General features: G+C 40.6%; 1 protein-coding gene across 1 annotated transcript in view; it reads right to left on the minus strand.

Moving 5' to 3' along the window:
* Positions 1 to 256: 256 nt before the first annotated feature.
* The window catches only part of LOC104622878 (ephrin-B2-like), a gene marked incomplete at its 5' end in the record, with an annotated part of 22516 nt that continues 5500 nt past the window's right edge, over positions 257 to 17272 (minus strand). Inside the window, 3 exons of the mRNA XM_010289793.1 lie at positions 257 to 671; positions 2287 to 2400; positions 3160 to 3252. Coding sequence (XP_010288095.1) covers positions 289 to 671; positions 2287 to 2400; positions 3160 to 3252 — 590 coding nt within the window. The remainder of the gene's footprint in view (positions 672 to 2286; positions 2401 to 3159; positions 3253 to 17272) is intronic.

Consider the following 17272-nt stretch of genomic DNA (forward strand, 5'->3'; position numbering starts at 1 on the left):
GCTTTGAGGATGATGAATGTAACAAGAGTACAGCAATCAGAATGGGCATCTTCTACACAAAAGTCTTCCAGCTTTTAGTGAATACTTATTCACCGAGATAGGAATTCTACAGACTAGGTAAGCTGTCCAGCTCGCGTCGGCTCCTGGAGAAAGAGCTGTCGCCTTCTCCCCCCCGTGCTTGAGTCAATGCTAGCGCACCAGGCATCATCACAAACCCCAACAGAAAGCATTTGACCAGTGAGTTTCCTCTACGACTCAACTGTACCACAGAGTTGGCTGTGTGTTTTCTCAGACCTTGTAATAAATGTTTGCTGGACTCTGAGGAGGCATCTCTTGAACTATGTACACCGGATGTCCATAGTCACCGCTGACCTTTTCATAGTGGGGGCAAAAGACACTGTCTGCAGTCCTTAGAGGAATGATAATGTCACTGGGCTCAGAACCATTGTTGTTGCCACTGCGCTTTGGGGTGGCTAACGTACTAAGTGAGAGCGTTGTCGTGTGTTGCGGGGAATGCTTCCTGTGTCTTCTCCGGTACTTCAACAAAAGAACCACCAAAGTGATGATGATGACGATGAAAATGATGCACCCTGATGCAATCCCTGCAAATAAGGCCACCTCTGAACCCAGTATACTGGAATGCCCAGCCTTACTGCCATCTGTGCTAGATCCTGGAAAGAACGGAAATACAACAGACAAAAGTTATTGCCATTCTGCAACCCGTTTACGCTGCTTAAAAATGTGTAGAGTAAGCAAGACTGGAAGAATTAACTGACAGCTAAACTTTGACAAACCGATTACCCTGTTAGATAGCTAAATGCAAACAGCCGAAGTCAGCAATCAATATTAAACAAGACTTTGTGTCTGTTGGTCTCACTTTTGTGTAGCTCCCAAACCACCCTGTTTCATACATCATCATCCATCAGCAGCGAGGACTGGCACTGACAAGGCAGCCTTTGATGCACACCGCATCTGTTAAGAGATGTCGGTCAGCCCCGGGCAGCGGAGAGGGGTGGGCTAGGACTGCGAGGGGAAAATAACACAGGGAAACGACAATTCTCAGGACAACTGGTACTGTGCAGTGTCACACCGTTCTGCTATTTTATCTTTCCCACATTGTTTTAAGCTAAGCTGCCCTTAGTGCTTCTTTACGTGGACTGCTCTTGCTTGCACATGAAACACAGGAGCCTGAGGCAGTGCAGGAGATAAGACAGGCAAAATGGCTGTGGCATGTATCTGTATTAACTTACATTTACTTAAAAGAAAACACCACCATGTATTTGGTAGTCAGGAAAAGCTCACGTGCTGAACAGCCTGTTGAATATTTGCTGCCGCCACCACACTGTCATATTATTTGTTGCAAAAATTAAATGAGTGCTCACTTGACACTTTCTCACTTGAAAATTTGAACTGACTTTCCCTCTCTTGATGCTCACTCAGAGGCGCAAGAATGCTGCCGATGCTGTGTCCATGTAACTGTGAACTTTTCCTACTGGAACCTCTGTAGGAAACGGCTGAAGCCTGAGCAGCAACCGCCATATCGAAGATTCATCAGCCCAGTAACTAATGACAGAGCTAGCAAGGGAAACTTGCAGCCATTTCAGGAACCTCAGAATCAACTGTCAGCAAGTTTTGCTTTCTAGCATTCCCAGTTCACAGAATTTTCTTCCAGAGATGTTGGGTCTTAAAAGTTGAGGTTTTTTTCTTGTTCACCTAATGTCTGAAACACATCCTGAAGATATTTGTTTGGAACCATCTGTTTATCTTGTTCAGATAATTATTAGGAAAAAAAATCTCTAAATTTAGTGAAAGACAGCCATTCATGTGTAGACTTTAAATGGTCAGTTAAAAGATCAGGACATTAATTATAGATGCCTTGAAATAAACTTTATAAATGGCTGTCGAGAACCACTTGATAATGTATTATACGGGAAGAGAAAGACAGAAAGACTCGTTCATCTGCCAGAGTACTAAATGTAAGGCAGCATTTACCATCGTAAAGCTGCTTAGCGAATGTCCTATCCAAAAACTTTCCTGTAAATGAGTGATATTCTCACAAGATGTAATTAACTTCTACTGCAAAATGGAAGAGGGGAGAGAGCATCCATTGCCAAAACTTGCAGCTTCCAGACACTATCCACCAGAGCATCACAACTGGCTTTTGCTTCATCTCAGTACAAAAACATTTGTTTTTCTGGCACTTTAATGGTAAAATAAAATGCGTTAGGGACAAAGGAGGAGACTCCGACAGAGCCCCATCCCAGGCGTGAGCCCCGCTGCACCTACCTGAGTGGTCCTTCACAAAGGGGCTGGTGGTAGAACTCTTCCCATTGGTGCCAGCTTCCTGCTCGGGGCGCTTGGTGGGATCTGTGTGCCGGGGCAGCCCCGCCGAGTTGGGATCTGGGAGAGAGAAAGACAACTCATGCAGCTTCGGCGCTTGATGGTACGGAGCAGTATAAGCCGGCTCTATGTACCTCGTGAGACACGAAATGGCTTTGAACAGAAGAATCTTTATGCAAAGGTCTGGGAGATATAAGTACATAGTTTTCTTTTTAAAGCAAAATGGTTGTATTAGTTATTTCAGAGGTCTAAATTGTGAGACCATCTGCAGAAACTATAGGGACTCCTGTAATAGGCAAGAAAAGCTTTGCAGATGACATTTCAGTTTGACTGAGGAAGTTGATTGACTACTAAACCAACTTCTGCTTAGAAGAATAATTCTTTCTTCCTGCACAATAGGTTATCTATATGTGAAAGGAGACAATGAACAAAAACCTCTCTGTAATCAGAATTTGTAATAAGCAAACTATAGAAATATTAGCTTCCCTCCTTTCATGTATTTTAAATAATTTTGAACAGCGGAGTTGTGGCTTTTGTTTTTAAAATAAAAATAAAAATGACTGAAACACACTACTCCCAGGTGACCTCTCCTTCTAGGGATCTCTCCAATGAAGAGATCTTATTACACTAACCCTCCTCCTGTAGAAATCTGTCAGTAGCTGAAGAAGAGAAAATAGCCTTTGCTTTCAGACTACAAGGGAGGAATGACCACACTAGACTTGGCTGGCTCTCTGCTCTACGCTGCTAAAAGAAGGATGAAACCTAAAAGGACAGTGAGACTGATCAAAGTGATTTCATGAAACAGCAGATGGTCTTTACCTTGTCCAACTTTCATGAGGATCTTCATGGTTTTTGTCTGGCACACCCCTCCCTCCTGGTTATCCAGGCCCTCCAAAGACCCATTTGATGTTGCTGATTAAAAATAAAAGAAAAATAAATAAATAAAAAAAAAACAAATAAAAATCAGGAAATCAACAGGCAAAGTGATGTGAACATGAGCGTCTGAAAGCAGGAATCCTTCCATCTACCAGGACCTGTTCTTGTTGCTGGGGCTGACCTATGGAAAGTTGTGAAATGTTGAAAGCCAAAGGAATGAATACATTGGTAAGGTGTACAGGATATACAAATGGGGGAACGCGTTATCGAGGTTGCAGATTTACCCACAACCATTTTTTCTATGCACAGTTGACTAACCGACTGACTTGGACGAAAACACAGCACCTTGCTAGAAGGTGATGGAGTCAGCTGAAAAGGAAGCCCTGGCAGGCTCAGCGGAGCAAAGCACTGAAAATTCACCCTTCCTCCCCTCCCTCCCCCAATATCTTTATAATCACCACGTTACACCTGCTTCCTCTATTACAAATCTCCTGCTGGAAGAAGTGAACGCATACAAAAGACCCAGGTGAAAGCAGAGATTCTGCAGTGATTGGAAAACCATTTAATATTTTAAAGTACAATCTCACTTTTCTCAGCATTGAGGAGCCTCCGTGGGGGCGGGCGGCAGGGAGGAATATGTTCTATTCTCACGGAAACCTTTTAGCTCGTACAAACAACCGGCTGCTTTCCCCTGTGTTTATATGGTTCTCGCGTATCCAGGTGCCGGCTGGAACCGCGCGCCCCACGCCCCCCCCCGCGCACCCCCGCCGCAAGCTGACGCTGCGATGTGATTTGAGTGCAATGCACAACTCCCTTGGAGGATCCAAAACGTTGAGTCACGCTCTAGGGGTGCGCCACCGCTGCCGCCCGAGCCAGCTGTTGGTTGCAAACCCCCAACAGCTGCTGGAAAATTATTCAGCAGCTCCCCAGCTGCGGGCACCAGCGCCGCGCCAGGCACTGGCCGCGTCGGCGTGCGTGCTGGTGTCCCGGCTGCGGTGGCAAAGCAGGCACGTCCGTCGACGGGGGAATCCGGCTTTGCTATTTAGGGAGCGTGGGTTTTCCCACCCCAGTTGTCCCAGGAGTGGAAATTTCACCATCATTTCTTGGAGCTGCTTCTCCATGGCCCAAAAAGCACGCACGAGCGGGTGCACGCAGGCGCGCCGGCACCCGGCCACCAGCTGGAGAAAACAAACATCAAATCGGAGATAAGGGAGCTCGCTGCTCGCCCCAACGGTGGTGAACTGCTTAAGCAGCACTTTCCTGCCTCTGCCCCTCTCCTTTCAGCTCGGGATCTAATTCAGCCAGGGCTTCACACTGTTCGGATCTTTGTTTTTAATTCTCGCTCCTTCTCTGTCGCCTTCCTTGGGGATTTTCTTTTAAATGCAGCCTATGTATATTTCCTTTTTCCTTCACAATGTCTTTTTAGCCCCATGGCAGTATTTTTCTTGCTCTAATCTTCTCTCTACCCGTAAAGATATAAACCCCATACCGCTGAACCCTGCTTCCTAGCCTTTGATCTACTTCTTGGTTTTGTTCCACTTCTGCCTCTTTTGTGACTAACTCGAATTACAGCCACCATACCAACTTCCCAAATTGTCCTTTCTTTCACTAAAATTCCCTTGTTCTCATGCGTGGTCCCTCTCAGTTCTTCCTCTTGTTCCCTCATCCCTGTAAAAACATGACAATGGCCGTACGTGCAACTACTTCTTTTTTTTCTAACTTGCAAAAAGACTTTTTAAAATATAGAAGAGCACAATGAGTAATTTAAGATAAAAGCCGATCTGAAATGTGCCACTGCATTGCCAGGCTCAGAAAATAATGGAGACATATAGTTTTGTTTTCTTTTGTTTTTTTTCCACAGGGAAAAAAAAATCAATACTAAGAACCCGTTCTCGACATAAATCAAATGTGTCTTTGCTGAAAGTGTTTTTTATGACCTGTTTGCCAATGTACCAGCAGAAGGACAAGGAAAAAAGAAGCAGTAAAACAGAAATACCAAAGCTGAGCATCAACCGAAAGTGCAACTAATAAACACTGATTTTGTCTTGTGTTTTTCTGCTGCTCTTCGTTTGTTTTTCAATCGAGGCAATAGGGGCTCACATCTCCTTAAACACCTTCTACTTGATTTTAATTGAATCGAGTGCTGCTGCTTCTGAACATCAATGCCTTTTTATTCTTTAAAGGCCTATCCATTTAACCCACAGAGCAGGAGACCTCAATAAGATGCAGAGGATGCAGTCTGACCTCAGTACAGAATAAGAAAGTACGACGGCAAAAAGAATGCAAAATTACTTCAAATACAGTCTCCAAACGGGAAGGCCCAGCTGTACAATGAGTCTGGTTGTGTGCCTACGCGAGTGCAATCTGCCTCGCTGGCTTGCTAAAAGAATGCTTTCATAGCTTTGATGTCAGATGAATGAATCTGCAGAAGTATTCACTTTTTCCACAGTTCTTCAAGGGGTTTTCGGAAAGCCTACGTTATAGCTCAGAGTACGGGCTGCTACGTCCCGAGGAACAGGGACATTTTCAAAGAGGAGCATTTCAGTGACAAAGCAAAGTTTCCATCTCGGCTTCTCCCTGTAATTAAACTGACAATTACCCAAGGCCACGGGAGGAAATTATTTTTCAAAATTCATTAAGACTATCGAAATATAACCTCACATATCCCTAGTGTACCAGGAAGAAAGTGGGTAGTTTTAAACACATCGTTTCAAGCTTTGAAAAGCTGCATGGAGAAAAAGAAGTAATCTGAGACATCAGAGAAAACAGTGTTTCACACAGCTAATGCCCCTTGACAGTTCAGCGTGCAGAAGTCAAACAAGGGAGTGAGTACAAAATACTCCCAAACACTTGCCGCTGCCTTTCTATATTGATCTCCAAATTAAAATTATACCTGCTATCATGTAAGCTCCACCACTGCACTCACACTTCTGGAGGCAAGTGACCCTGTGCCTGGAGCTCTGCTCACACTGGAAGGATGTTTCAAAAAAAAAAAAAAAAAAAGCATTTCTGATAGGAGTTTTGGGTATAAACATAGAAACATAGCACAAGTTTCTTGTGTCTAAAATGGAAATGTTACTCTACGGTGTGCTTATATGATCAAGTTTTAGGCCTTCCAGACAGTTTATTTTTATATACATATATGTAAAAAAGAACAGGTTTGGGGTTTTTTTTATATTTAGGTCTAAATATGGATATTTTTTACAGGCAATTACTCACACATGAACTACCATACATGGCGCTGTGCTGAGAAGACTAGATAGTACTTAAATATTAATATTAATAAACATAATTAATGAATAATATAAAGTTTCTAATGAGTATTTAATGTTCCCAGGATCCCACACTTCCCTTTGTATTAATACAGCAACACACAGGAAACTAAAAGTAAGTACAATGTTGCCAAACAGGTAGAAAAATATTTTTAAATCTTTTGATGGGTAGGTACCTCTGATTTTCTGAGACCTGTCCTACTCCACTGATGTCAATTGCAAAACTAATAATTGCAGTCAAAAGCGCACTAAATTGTTCAGTCAACAGTTTATCCACACCTACAAATAAACATGTATAACTGCCCTAAAATCTCTATTACTTCTAAGATTTTCTGACAAAATCATGGTAATTTATAGGCAATGTTTACAGCAGTCAGTCAGAAATGATGTTTGAGCGCCGTATACACACTGTGTGTCTGCATTCCTTGAATACAACAGCAGCTGCCATTTTATAAGGAATATAAGTTTGGGGTTTCAACTTTCAGAAAAAAAATGACTTGTGAAATTATGGCTAAGAGTCTGCTGATACATACTTACTTTGGAGAAGCTGGTATACATTTCTTCTCCCATGCACAAGAGGAAATGAAATTATTCAGACCAACGCATTTCCTTTCAGCTCTGCCTTCCCTTCGTCAAAATACATAAATTATTTAAAAAAAACAACCAAACAGAAAAAAAAAAACCCACCCACCCCCCCGAAAAAACCCTGTAACTCATGTAAATAAATGTATGATGTTTTGCATTTATTTGCTTTTAAAACCTCACAAGTGTTGTTTATTGTATGAAAGGCATTAGTCATAAATGCAGAGGCAGGGAATCAGTGAGCGAAACAGAGTCAGCTGACAAGAATAGTTCCTGGCTATGATTCTTATACAGTCCCCATGGAGAGGAAGTAATATTACATTTTAATATGTCTTCATTTGATTGTTATTACCCTGCCTCCCAGGAGGCTAAGCCACTGCATGGATCTTGGCTGTTTTCAACCTATCAGGTTGGTAACATTGCTCTAATCAGATGGAGAATTAAGCCGCTGGATTTGTGCCTGCCTATAGCTTTTCATTCACAGAGAGATTAGAAATGAAGGCACAGTCACAAAAATTCAACTTCCTTCACTCCTAAAAACACATTACAAAATGAAAAAATGCCATCACAATTACTTAAAAGAAAACACCAGCAGACAAAAATCTCAGCCTCTTAATTCTGCCACAATTATTACCCATACTTTCATGTTTTAGCATTATGAAAAACATTACCTACTTGCAAATTAAATGTCATATCCTTTGAACCGACACAGCTTTGTAACACATTTCTTTCTAGAGCTTGAATAAGAAACGGACTACATAGCTGAAGAGAGAAATTATGATCGTTGTACTTAATTTTCCAGTGAAAACTAAATGGACCTTAAACCACAGACTATAGGAATGAATGAGCAATGTCAACTGGTGGGTGAGGGCAAAAGTGGTTTTGTCTCCCTTTGGTGTGCTGGATGATACAAGCCATTTGGCAATGTATCAAAGGTACATCATTGACACGGTCATCAAAAATTAATTGGTGTTGGTGTGGATCTGTTAATTGAAAAATGAAAATTGCAGCTTTCTTTGGGGTAGATCAGTACTGTCCAAGAGTAGTGTTTTTCACAATTTTTTTCTTAAATACTGCTTGAATTCAGCATAGAAAATAGGTTTCTCAAAATCAGAGCTAAATAAAATCAAATAACCCTACTCATCTCTACTTCTCCCCAGCTGTGCTTAGAAATGGAATGGAAAAGCCTTAACAGCAGCAAAGATCCATGAAAACTTTAGCTCCAACAGTAGTAAGAAGTTCTTCTTAAAGCAAAGCTGCACTTGATCTCATATGCGCTCACAGGATTACTAAGCGCATGTAAAGCTTTTGAGGGTTTTTTATTTTATTAAGTAATAGAACACTATTTTGGCCAGGCACCGTGTGTTTGTGCTCTGACTGCTTTCATCTGCTTTTTGGTCCTTTTAATGACTCTCTTAGTAAAGCACCAAATAAATAATTCTTCTTTCCCATAAATTATCTAAATTTATGGGACAGGTTTAAGAACACCAGAAATCACACACTGCGAAACCACAAATCGCAGATCACACATGGAGGTTGTTTCTAGACCAGCCAGGGATGAAGAACAAGGCAGCTGAGGTAATAGAAAGAGGGTTTTAATTAAATGAAATTAAATTCTTTTCTTTTGTCTCCACTTAGTAGCAATGCCAGATCTGCATGGAGATCTGAAACAACCAAAAAAAACTGTTCAGGCCACTCACCAAAGAACAGGTAGCTTGGCAAACACTACATTGGGTGAGCTGCAGAAAAGTTCAGAGAGAATATACTAATTTCACCTACTAGCAACTAACGGTTTAACCTTGCTTGTAGTGACAAAAAATGACACTCACACTGAAACCTTCACTTTAAAAAAAAAAATTAAATTGTCTTCCAAAAAGTAACTATCAGCGGTCCCAAACCTGGACCACAAGTGCTAAAACTTAAATGCATTATGAGTAGTTGCAAAAAGTACTGTCAACATGTTGTCTGTGTTTCTATCTACAGACTGGAGATCTCCTCTGTTTAACTCTTTGTGATTCGACAATAAAATCACATCCTAACTTTTCTACTGATCTTATAGAGACAAAGGAAGGATCTTTAATAAAAAGATAAAAAACTTGCTGAATTTGCTCAATTAATACAATATAAGACACCAAGACAGTAACGAAAAATGTACAAAAATGGTTTACCAATATTTTTGCGTTTTTCTAACAACATGTCTGTTTTTTATTTGTCCTACTTGCAAAGTCGAAGTGGCAGCAGAATTTTGAGGAGTTTCTCAAGCTACAGACCATTCAGAAACTCTCATTCCCTCAATCTTATTCCACACATTTCTTCAAATTTATTTTTTTTTTCTTAAACTAAACACTACAGAACATTTATAAATACTCTTGAAGCCAGCCTTTTTTCCCTCTATCCACACACAAGGTAAAACTTCCTTGTGAGGGAGAGAAAAAGAATTCTCCCTTCTTCTTTTCCACTTCTCATCCTTCTTGTTTTTTTAATTAAGTCCTATGTTGTATGTCTCAGGATTTATATCTAAACAGGATCCACAAATTATATTCTGCACAGCAAGTAAGCAGCAATGCCCTCCCCAGTCAAGCTAAAACCAGAACAAAATGAAGTAAAATAAAAACAGGCCTCTTCTTGCCTGGAAGAAGGCAAAGGCTCTGCAGCGAAACTTCGTGATTCACTTTTCTAACCACTGTTCTAACTAAAATGTATCTTGTCCAAATGTGAATGCCGTGACTTGTGGTACTTAGATGAGACTCATGATACAGCGGTCTTTATGCAATTCCCCATGAAATTCTCCACTTGTTTTCATATGTCAAGAAAGTGACAGATTTTATTACTGTTTCATTTTTTTTGGGGGGTGCAATGTGGAAGACACAAGCAAGACAGGGCCAATCAGTTCTGTACTGCAATATACCTTAGTATATACCAAGTGTTTAATTCCAGGCGCACCTCTGGAAATCCGTACTCTCCTTCCTGCATCTCGTGTCGTCCAACTGAGAAGGACCACCCAAGTATTACACACAAACTAAGAGGAGAGTTCTTGTAAAGCTTCCCCCTTTCCTATATTCAAAATGATTCTCTTAATTCCAGGGACACGTGGCATCATACAAGAATACAGGTGGTAAAAAAAAAAAAAAGCCCTTTATGTCAACAAAGGCTTTCCATAAAGGGAAAAAGAGACAGTGAGCAAGATAGAGTTGGAAAGTATCAAAAAAGCTGTGAGCCCCAACTGGCTTCTGCTACCTATCGTTTTAAAAACAGCACCACTTTATCTCTGGGTTAAGGAATGCCACAGCTTGAAGTGTACTAAACAGTAAACTATTTGCCGAGTTATTATCCATTACAGAAGGTCACAGCATCTACCCACCCACAATAAAATCCTACTTGCTTCACTGCTGTTAAGTGTGCCTTTTCAAAATCCTCTTGGAATGATTCAGAGATCATAAAAAAAAAAAAAAAAAAAAATTAAAAAAGGCACCACAATACTGTATCACTATGAATGACAATTTAAGTCTTTCATTACAGTTAAGCATTTCTAAAAGTATTTCAGTTCTATATTTCACATACTTTGCAAAATGTTGTCAGATAATGATCTACTGCACACATGGTTGCTTCTAGTTTACATAAACAAATTATATATTTGTGAGCGCTGAAGTAACTGTGGCAGATGTAAGCCCACTAATTATGATGTATTCAGCGTCTATCAGAAAGTATGCATCTAAAACAGATTACTAGCTAGTTAACTTCACCAACCACAAACAAGTGTTTTACGTAAGTTCATCCTTCCTCCCGGCACACTACTGGCAAAAGCCTCTCACGGATGGGGACAAATATTTCCCCACTACCACGGCAAGCTTTGCTTAACAGTTCAGCTGAACAGGACTAATAGAATTAGTTAGCGTTCAGGTTACACTGATTGCTGCTAATGACAAGCAGGCTTGCTGGAAACAAAAGCAGAAGATTTAACATTAAATGAGGACCTATTTTTGGTATCATACAAACTCAACACCACTCTTCAAGGATGTTCATCTGCCTTGAAAATCTGGTTTCTGTCTGTAGCACTTGGATAAGAAAGGGTTATAGTGAAAGTTCATATTAAATAAATAACAAACCTCTTACTCATTCCACTGTCACTAATTGCATGCAATGATATTAATGACCCAGTAATTGCTATACGACTAGCACTGAAGTGGAAAACATCATTTTGAGGAAGAGTTCATCTCTAGGTGGTAGGACTTCACCAGTGACTGAGTTAATGCTTAGTGACAGTTTAGAATATAACACTATAGATGAGAAAATGTGCCACTCTCATGGTTGTAACGGTTTGGATGGACATGACGTTATTCGCTTTGACCACACAGAGTCCAGGAGTAACCCCAATAAAATGCCACAGTCAGAGCTTGCCCTATAGATGAACCACATTCCTTTCGGGGGAGATGCTCTGTACTATAACAATCTAGAGCAATTTTCCACATGTTTGCTTCAATAAAAGAATACCTTCATCTCCCGCTTTTACATCAAGCACAACAAAAGTCTGCTTTATTGCAAAACACAAAAAGCTATTTACATCATCTAACTATCCTTCAGCAACACAGAGTTTGGCACCTTAGTACTGAGATCAATTATGATACTACTGGATGACTGTGCACTTGGCAAAGATGATCAGAAGTTAAGCACTGTTTTGATTGCAGTGTTGTGTTTAGAACTTTAAAATACCCACGGAGTAAAACTTAACACGGGAACATTGCTGAAATAAAGCAATCTGAATTGCCAAAGTGCTACAGGACTTCTAGTTCAAATACTTGCCATAAGGAATTAAGGGGTTTAGCTTCTTTAGAAATTATCACATAGGCACATCTCGGTCCATTTTAAGACACTCTGATGGGACGGGTATGTTAATCCTCCAGTGTCTGGAATTTTGAAAAGTCATAACTAGACAAGGGTACTGATACTTTCAATGATGACATTCATACAGTCTGTAATATTTCAATAGTGTTTTAATAGTAGAACATTATTAAGTTGTTTTGCTTTTTCTTTTGCAACACAAGTTATTTAATTAATGCCTTGATTCTGCTACTCAATCTGCTGTGGCAGCCTCTGAACAGCAGGTGGAATGGAGCTTCAGCACAGGCTGGGGCCAAACACCTGCAAAGCAGCTTTGCAGAAATGGCACTGGGGGTCCTGGTGGACACCACGTTGACGATGAGCCAGCAACATGCCTTTGCGCAAAGGCGGCCCTGGGCTGCATTTGTCAGGGCACTGCCAGCAAGCAGAGAGAGGTGATCCTTCTCCTCTACTCAGCCCTGGTTAGGCCACGGCTGGAGTGCTGGGTGCAGTCATGGGCTCCTTAACACAAGACACACATGGACTTACTTACAGGAGCAAGTCCAGTAAATGCTCATGGAGATGATGAAGGAACTGGAGCATCTGTGTCAGAGAAGTGGCTGAGGACCTGGGAAGAGAAGGTTCAGGGGGATCTTATCCATGTGTATGAACACCTGGGGCAGGGCAGGGGCTTGAGAGGGGACTAGACCACCTCCAGAGGTGCCATGCAAACTGAATCGTTCTGTGTTCTGCCATCAGCTGCACTGTTGTGGTCTAATGCATTTACGTGCTAACGTGAAATACTTGAAAAACAAATTAAGTCTCCAATTCCCTGGCAGGATTTGGATCAGACTTCTGTTTCTCTTAACAGCAGCTCACTCAGTGAGCGCATCAGGACAAGTCTGCTGCTGCAGTTTAGTTATTTTTGCCGTCTTCATCTACTGAACAGAAAACAGAAAAATCATGCTAACAAAGATCCAAACATGCTCTTTAAAACCAGCCTTATCAGCTAAATAGGGAATCTTCTCCGAGAACTGCTGAGGACTACCTTAAGCCTAATCCTGCTTTTACTCACAGAAATATTTGCATGATTTCCTTGAGACTGAAAAAAAGCAACTGGAAGACTGCCCATTAGAGCTTAGTTCTGTATTCTGATTTATCAGAAATAAATCCTGAAATATTCTTCCTCCAAAGTTTCCAGGATGGACTAAAGTCAGGAAAGAAATTCCAAACTGACATTTAACCCTGCTTTTCAACCATTTCAACCCTGTGTTTTAGCTAATGCAGTTCTCACACAAAAGTACATTTCCCTCCAGTCCATTTATGTAAAAACTTTAACGAGGCAAACAATTTCAAGTATTTAAAATCAATTTCATTAAAGCCTTTATAAAGGCTTATGCAGTTCCTGGGCTTTTATTTTAGGAGTTAAAATACTGTAATATGTAACAGATACAATACAAGCAACTGTATAAAATAAAGACTTACATCATCCCACTTGACGAGGTAAATGCTCATCACCAAACAGGTACAAAATAGAAGTTAAGTGTGTTTCAGCATCAGTTTAGACAGATACTTTCCTTATAGCATGGCACGTCTCCCCAGTACACAGCCCCTTGATTTAAACAGTTACTCATACCATATAAAGCATAAAATACACACTCAACCCAACCCTCTTCTGCATGTAGTTCTATTAAGGATGTATATGTAAATCTAAGAATATATACAACTTGAAGAAGATCAGGGTTTAAGCTGTTTTTTGCAAAGCACTTCAATTGTCCCTTATTGTTGATATGTATACTATATATATAAAGACTTCTAAGTGAGAATATTGTATCTTTCTTTGTGAATGTATCGTATTTCCAGTATTTACAAATTGTTTATGAGGAACTAAAAAAATGAGAAAAATAAATACTGACTAAAAATATTAAACAGCTTCCTTTGAAATTTTAAAACCTGTTTCATTCATGAGTATTTCCTGAATAGTTCTTTCTTCCAGTCTGAATAATTATTCTTCATTTTCATCTGATTCCATACCGATTTCAAATACTTGGGGGGGTGTGGGGGAGGATTTTTTCACAAGGTGCCATCAATTAACAAACTGAGCATTCCTATCTTTCATTTCCTTCCCTTAGGAATAGAGAAATAATAACATTTCCTGCTGAACTATCTCTGTCTACTTTAAAGGAGATAAACGGTCAGTATTGCCTAGGTAATGGCACCGAATATGAACAAAGTCCATCAATCTTAAAATCGCCTTATTCTCTTACAAGACCTGTGTGGTCTGGGACAAAACCCCAAAGGACCATGACTCCATTAATCCTGTAGGTCTTAGACTCTGTTAGAAATCTGAAGCTGCACAGACAGTCATTTTTTTCTCCAATAATATTTGTATGAGCTGTATTTACATTTAATTCAACAAGAGCTAAGTGGTATGCTGATATATCCCTTAAAAGACTCTCAGCAAAGTCAGAGACTGACCTCTGGATATCATTTTACACTAAGAAGAAATTATTTATCTAATTTTCTGAGGACGGAGGAGGAGAAAGGAAAGAAAAAAATGTCATCTTTGTATAACTGGAATCGGGGTGGCTATTATCACATAGGCTTTCATTGGCACCACCGCCACCAAAAAACAAGCAACAATAAATTCCTGGACCATAGAGTCTTTAACAGAAAGCATGGAAAAGGCTTTGTTGAAAAAAGAAAAAACAAACAAACAAAATACTGAAATTCTGATACAGTTTTCGCCCCGGATTTGGCTAGTTCAGAGTCAACCTCCAACTAAAGGAAAACCTACTGTTTCCTTTTGGGTAGCTCTCGCTGGACGTTTGGGAGGTTGCAGGGGACCGCAGACTGAAACCTGCCTCAGAGAGGTGTCAGAGTGCCCAGCCAGCCAGATTTGCCAGCACTCAAACTGTTTGGTCGGAATACTAACATAACATTTTAATGTAAATCTATGTGGCCACGCAAAGAGATTTATTCTTCCCAGCCGGGACGTATTTCAGGGCACAATCTATATTGCCCTTTAATGTGTTCTTCCTCAGACGGTTATTGCCCTTTAATTGTAACCGAATGACAAAGTGAAAACATAAAAGCCTTGTGATTTTTTCAAACCCAGCTAATGCTAAAGTTTCAGAATTACTGTTTCGATTTTAAAAGCCACAGTACTATTAAAGCAGTTATCCAAAATGTAGTGCTACTAGCCAGTATAAACCTTTAAATCAGTCAGGGATCAAATATATATATATGTATGTTTTTTAATTTAAGCCAGAGGCCAATTATGTAAGTGGGTCACTTGAAAAAAGTTGACAAAAAACATTTAAGGAAGGCTGCGTATTCCATTTTGCCAATGTCAAAGCCAATGAGCATCATTGGCTTGGCAAGCTTGGCTAATGAGGTCGCAGGCAGAGCAAGCATTTTAGAGGAACTTTTTTCTAGGACCATTCTGTAGCCTCCCCCAAGTCTCAAGTATTTTTCACTGACAAAAAGCCATTCTTTTACAAATTTCAAACAGGTGAGGACTTCATTGCAGGTGGCTTATTTTTTAATGCTGATGATGCCAGCCCATCATCTTCATTTCACTTATGCAAAAGAAGAGGTGAAGCGAGCAGAGTATGTGCGTGCTTGGCCAAGCTATCTCAGGAGTGTGACGGCGGCCCAAAGGCAAGCGGCGCTGCTCCCTTCCCCCCGGCATAGCCTCCCGCAGGCTTCCCTGGGGCGCTCCCTCAGCGCAAACCCAGGGAACCGCAGTGCCCTCCCTGCCCTCTGACTGAAGGCCAAGTTTGCTGGAAGGGTTCAAGGCAACTCCTGTTCACCAAAAGTAAACATCTTTGTCATGTTATATACGCTCGTACTACGCTAACGTGTATTCCTCCCATGCAAGCATCTGGGAGAAGCACTGAAGCAGCAACACCACAACCCAAGTACTTGCCGATCAGTCCCCGAATATTGAGAAGAGAGTCATTGCTCATTCTGAGCAATCCGCGACAGCATAAAATTATACTTTATTCCCTAAGCATGTGAAGACTTTTTAATGCAAACATCAGAGTTGCAAATCTGCACACCCTTGTTCTGCTTAACTTCGCCCTTTGCACAGATATTTTTGTTGTTGGGCATGATGTATCTTCCTTCATGCATCTGATTAAGGATTTCCTTAGAGACTTACGATATGTTAGCTGAATGGTCGCATATTTTAGGATAATCTAACATTAATACTTCTGAGATCTCAAGTACATTTGACCTTCTCCAGTTCTGCTGAAAAGAAATCAGGTAACTGTAGGAAAATTAATCTATTAATTTCCCAGGAAACAAAAATTGATGATAGCACAGAAGAAAAAAACAAGGACATTCTGTTACATCATTTATTCACTTTCACAATACCATTCAGTATCATCTTTCCAAGTACTGCTGTTCACAGAATTAACTCTTGGGACCCTGATACTCATGTTGAGGAATATCTTGCCATGAAATGGCTTAGATTATTTTTGGATTAGCATACCATTAAATGTGAAAAGAGGTATCAGAAACTCATATTTTTACCTGTTTAAAAAATTGTGACTTGTGGAATGAGAAAAGTTGCATCTTTTATATGCTTAGACCTAGGGAAGTAGTGAGCAGAAAATCTCTCCTTCTGCTATAGCTATCATGAATACATCTGGATGATATAAAAACTATGGCTTGAAGAATTCCTGTACAATCACATTTCCCTAAAGGTACACAAGGGTTCAGGAAGCTGCTTCATCCTGTGTTAGAACTCCTCATCCCAAAATGACTAAACCCCTAATCTAAATAGAGATTTTACTGTTTAATGCAGCTCCACAAACCACATATTATTACCTTAGAAAAACAAACTGTGTTTTCAAATAATGGCAAGATGATAAAGCTACATGACGACGCACAAAACATTTAAAGGGCTAACAACAGCCTGTCAGCATAAACAGCGTGAGATCAGGCTGCAGACGCAGCCGCGGCGAGCACCGCGAAGATGCTGGGCTCAGTGTACTCTCGTCTCAGGTTTGTTTGACGCCCCTTAGTCGAGGGCATACAAGATCCCAAAATACTTCAAAATCAAAAGCTGCCACGTAAGATGCATGGTTGCCTTCACTTCATAGCACTCCCACCCCCCAAAATACCCCAACAAATCAAGATGAAACTCAAAACTCACAAACAAACAGAAAAGAGAGGAAGGAAGGGAGGAAGAAAGGGCGAGAGGGAAAAAGGGAAGGAGGGAGGGAAGGAGGGAGGAAGGGGGGGGGAGAGAGAGAAAGAGAGAGAAAGAGAGAGCGAAAGAGAGCGAAAGAGAGAAAGAGATAGAAAGAGAAAGAGAGAAAGAGAGAGAGAAAGAGAAAGAGAAAGAGAAAGAGAGAAAGAGAAAGAGGGAAAGA

This window comes from Phaethon lepturus, unplaced genomic scaffold, assembly GCF_000687285.1.
Source record: "Phaethon lepturus isolate BGI_N335 unplaced genomic scaffold, ASM68728v1 scaffold3026, whole genome shotgun sequence".
Classification (NCBI taxonomy): Eukaryota; Metazoa; Chordata; class Aves; order Phaethontiformes; family Phaethontidae; genus Phaethon; species Phaethon lepturus.